At 52.0% G+C, this 4,445-nt stretch overlaps 1 protein-coding gene across 1 annotated transcript; it reads right to left on the bottom strand.

The window, feature by feature from the left end:
• Positions 1 to 679: 679 nt before the first annotated feature.
• On the bottom strand, positions 680 to 3,361 carry ZHX2 (zinc fingers and homeoboxes 2; the record flags this gene model as incomplete). Its single annotated transcript, XM_079722202.1, has 1 exon — positions 680 to 3,361. Exon 1 carries the CDS (start codon positions 3,194 to 3,196, stop codon positions 680 to 682), a length of 2,517 nt encoding a protein of 838 aa, XP_079578328.1. The 5' UTR covers positions 3,197 to 3,361.
• Positions 3,362 to 4,445: the final 1,084 nt, after the last annotated feature.

The raw sequence follows: 4,445 nt of genomic DNA, 5'->3' as shown, positions 1-4,445 counted from the left end.
TCCTTTAGCCGCGGCGAGGTAAATACCAGGTACTTTCAAAACCTTTCAGGTTAAAGGAAACAATCCCAAATTTTTATTCAGTAAACGTAGACACTTATTCTTTAAAAAATCCAAAAAGAAAAGAAAAAGGAAAAGACATATCCTTTCATGTTTGTTTCTTACACCACTGAACACAAAACAGGCCTTGTGTTGCGTTACCTTGTTACTAGACTTTAGAATGGACGGACCCCCAAAGGCCACAGGCAGCGATGCTGTCACCTCTCAGCACTGCCTTGCAAATAAAAACAAAATCTAGCAACACCTATTCTTCTTCCTTTGTCTTAAAAGAGCTTGAAAGAAGAACCCATGGGGCTTCCCTGGTGGCACAGTGGTTGAGAGACCGCCTGCCGATGCAGGGGACACGGGTTCGTGCCCTGGTCCGGGAGGATCCCACATGCCGCGCAGCAGCTGGGCCCGTGAGCCATGGCCGCTGAGCCTGCGCATCCGGAGCCTGTGCTCCGCAATGGGAGAGGCCGCAACAGTGAGAGGCCTGTGTACCGCAAAAAAAAAAAAAAAAAAAAAAGAACTCATGATCTGTGTCAGTATCTCTGTACCCGACAACTGTATCGACTCTGGCAATAGAAAGAAAGAAACCCAGCCTCCTGCCCTGGCTCCCGGGGGGACAGGTGGCGTTACCTGTCTAGGCCTGGCTGGCCTCAGCAGGGACGCTGTCGGAGTCCGAGTCAGCCAGTTCCGCCGCCCCTTCCGCTGCCGTCTGACTCCAGCTGTCCGACCTGTCTGAGACGGCGTCCTCCTCTCCGACCGTCACCTCCACCCAATCCACGATGCCCGATTCCTCATTCTCGTCGCTGCCCTGGCCGTCCCGACTGTTGCCCTCTGATCTGTCCGAGGTGGCCTCCGAGGGCTTTGCCGGCAAACCATCTCTTGCTTGCTCGCCGCCTGCCTTCATCCTGGGGCCCAGCTTCTCCAAGTCCTCTTCGCAGAGCTTTTTGGGGTCCTTGTGATACTGCGGACCGCCCTCGCTCCCGTTCTTCGAGCTCTCGGCGATGACGGCTTTTGCCGCCTTCCTCGACGGGGCGTCGTAGCCGTGATCATCCGCCACGTGCTGCTGCTGGTACTGCTCCAGCCACTTCAAGGTTCCGGTTTTTAGCAAGCATCTGTTCTCCTTGAACCAACGCACGATTTCAGTTCGGACCAGGCCGGTCTTTGCCGCCAGCTGGTCATACTCCTGGGGGGTTGGCCACTGGGTTCTTGCAAACGTGCTCCTCAGGAGATGAACCTGTTCTTGATTTTTTGTAATTGCTGGTGAAGGGCTGGGCAGAGAACTGGGCACCTGGGCGCTGGAGAACTGGTCGAGTCGAGACAGAGCACCGTTGGGGGCCACCGAGTCTGGGCCTTTCTTGCTGGACCCCATGGAATCCAGGACGGCCTGTTCCATGCTGTCCCGAAGCTTCCGCCTCTCCGAGAACCAGGAATCGATCTCTCTCCTGCTCAGCTTGGTCTCCACTCTTAGCCTGTCCAGTTCTGCTTGGGTCGGGAAAGAGCTTTTCAGAAAGCTGTCTTCCAGGATTTTCACCTGACCTTGGGTTTTCTCTTTGAACTTCTGCGGGGCAAAGTCTGGGTACGCGTGGTAAGTGCGGCCGTGTCGGGAAGCCGCGATGGCCAGCTGGTCTTTGGCAAGGGATTCGCTGGTGATGTGGACGATGCCCCTTTGACACCGATACCGGTGGTCGCTGAACCACTTCTTGATCTCGCTCCTGGCGAGGCCGGTCACCTCGATGAGCCGGTAGACCTCAGCATCGTCGGGGAACTGGCTCTGGAGGAAGCTCGCCTTGAGGTGTGCGATCTGCTCCTTTGTCTTCTTGCGGTCGCTGGCTGGGGTCAGCGAAGGGTTGGCCCCCTTGGGTGGAGGCTCTGGCACTTGAGCGACGTGTGGGCGCTTGGGCTCGGGGGCCGCTTGGGGAGTCGCTAGAGGTCTCTTCTGGCCATGGTTGGTCACTCCGGCCACGGTGAGTGTGATGGGGGAGCAAGAGACGGTCGTCGGCCCGCTGGTCACCTGAGTCAGCACGAGGCTGGTCTGGCCGAGGATCTGGCATGGAAGCGCTGTCTGGAGGATGGGCTGTGACATCTTTGTGGGGGCCAACTGGGCGGGCAGCACAGTGATCGTTGGGGGCACTGACTGGATGGTGCCATTAAACATCTTCTTCCGGGCCTCCTCCACCTCCTCCGGGGACCAGCTGATGCCATGCTTTAAGCGCTGGGTGGCAAACCAGATTCTGATGTGCTCTTCTGGGTGTTTGGAAGCGGCTGTGAGCCAGGACAACTCAGCCTGCGTTGGGTACGGGAACTTGTTGAAGGAGTTGATCATGGTGGCGTTGGTGTCCAGGGCAGAGTTGTATTTGGTAGTGTTCAGCGGCACGGGGACCTTGGGGACAAGGTTGATGTTTGGTGGAAGCTGGACAGAAGGCATAACGTGTCCTAACGTGTCCTGGAGGAGCTCCACGCCCCCGAGTCTCGAGAGGATCTCAGCCGCGTCTGTCACCAGGCGGGTGGTCCCTTCCACGTGGTTCTCAGGGGCGGCCTCCTCTGGCTTCTTGGGCACCTTCTTGGCATCGGCTTTCGGTTTCCCTGGCTTCATGATGGGGGTTTTACTCACCGAGATCCCGGGGTCATTGTCCCCGCTTCCGGGGCCGCTGGTGGTGATGGACATGATGTGGTTGGTGGCATCGATGGACTGCTCTAAGACGGTCTGATTATTGCGCTTGATGAGCTTCAGCTTGAAGTTGGTCTCCCCGGGGTGGAACTTGGAGTTGTGGTCAGACAAGGAGTCGTACTTTTTGGTTGTGAAGTTACATTCGGCACACACGTAGAGCGGGTTGAGAATCACGTTGGGGTGCTGCATGTCAACGTGCTCCGTGAACTCGTTCAGGTTTTGCGTGGAGTAGGGGCAGTATTTGCATTCATAACCACCTTGGAGTTTTTTGGATTGATTTTCCCCTGTAGATTTCACCTCTATCACTTCATTTTCTTTGGAAGAGTTTTCAGGTTCTGCTGCCCAAGTGTCCTTGGCCATTTCGGGCTGTGGCGTGCCGATTCCTTTCTCTTTGGCCCTGTCTCCTTCCTCGGGCACGTCTTGTTCTACTACTTGTGATGTCCGAACCATGCATGGAGTTGTGGATTTTCGTTTGCTCGCCATGCTGTCTGTCTGTGTGCAATGGCTTATTTTGGTGATGGGGGCGGGTAGGGAAGGGGCAGTGAAATTTTTGGAACTACTAAGATAAAAGGCTTTTGGCTTTATGCCCCGCTCCAATGGCTTTGGCTTCACTTGAACGCTGAAGTCTGGTGCTTGAGTTTCCAGAATGATTTCAGTGCAGAAGATTGTAACTGTTCCAATGGCTAAACACAAGAGGCAGCATCATATCTGTGGGACAAGAACAAAGAGAGTGTCAGTGTTTCCTCACAAGGCAAAAGAAACTAGCATTTCTTTCTAAGTTGCTCCCATGACCCATCCCAACTGGCACCCAAAGCAAATACCCAGGTGCACACAGATGGTGGGAGAGTGGATACTCCTAAAAATGAAAGATCACATTCTTCTTCTCTTCCATTCTCTGGGAAGGGCAGTGGGAATGGGCCCAAAGCAAGCAAATGAGGATGCAGGTCACTCTTTCATGTTTAGAGACCAAGGGATACAGAAAAGCAACAAGGGTACTGAGATCTTATGAAGCAGTGGGTAGGGGGCTGGAGGGAACCTTGCAGTGAAGTGTTGGCTGGGTTCGCAAGCCACTTTTATGGATGGTACATCAGAAGCAACATGCTTGCCTGGGGCTGGCAAGTGGAATTTATATAGGAGTTAGAAAATGGATGTGAATGTTTCATTTATTACCATAAAGGTAAAATCACTATAGAAAATCCAGAAAAGGCATCAAAGTATAAAAAAGAAAAACATCACCCTAAATATCATAGTTCCTTTATTTCACTTGAACATTTCCCATTTTCACAAACTTTGAGCAAAAGCATGATTAAAAAGTGGCTGCATGACGTTACATTGTAGGGATATACCATACATGATGTATTTAGCCATTGGACTTTTGTTGGACATTTATTCCTAATTTTTGGCTCTTCTTGACAAAACTGTAGTCAATACCCTTAGTCCTTATTTCTGAAGTAAAAGCACTGGGTCAAAGGAGGTCAACATTTTACATTCTCTTGACTCATATGGCCAAGTTTTTGCATCATTTGGCCTTTTCGCCGGCAGTGAATGAGTGCCCGACTCACCGCTTAGCTTACATGAAATATTACCATTAAAAAGCCTGGCCAATTAGGTATGGGAAAACTGCTTTAATATGCTTTGGTGCTTCTCTTGATTGCTAATAAGGGTGAACAGTTTTCAAAGATTCACTTGCCATTTGTATTCTTTTGTGAATTGTGGATTTATGCCATTAAAA

Source organism: Hyperoodon ampullatus, assembly GCF_949752795.1.
Source record: "Hyperoodon ampullatus genome assembly, chromosome: 17".
Taxonomy (NCBI): domain Eukaryota; kingdom Metazoa; phylum Chordata; class Mammalia; order Artiodactyla; family Ziphiidae; genus Hyperoodon; species Hyperoodon ampullatus.
This window is presented reverse-complemented; position numbering and strand designations above follow the sequence as displayed.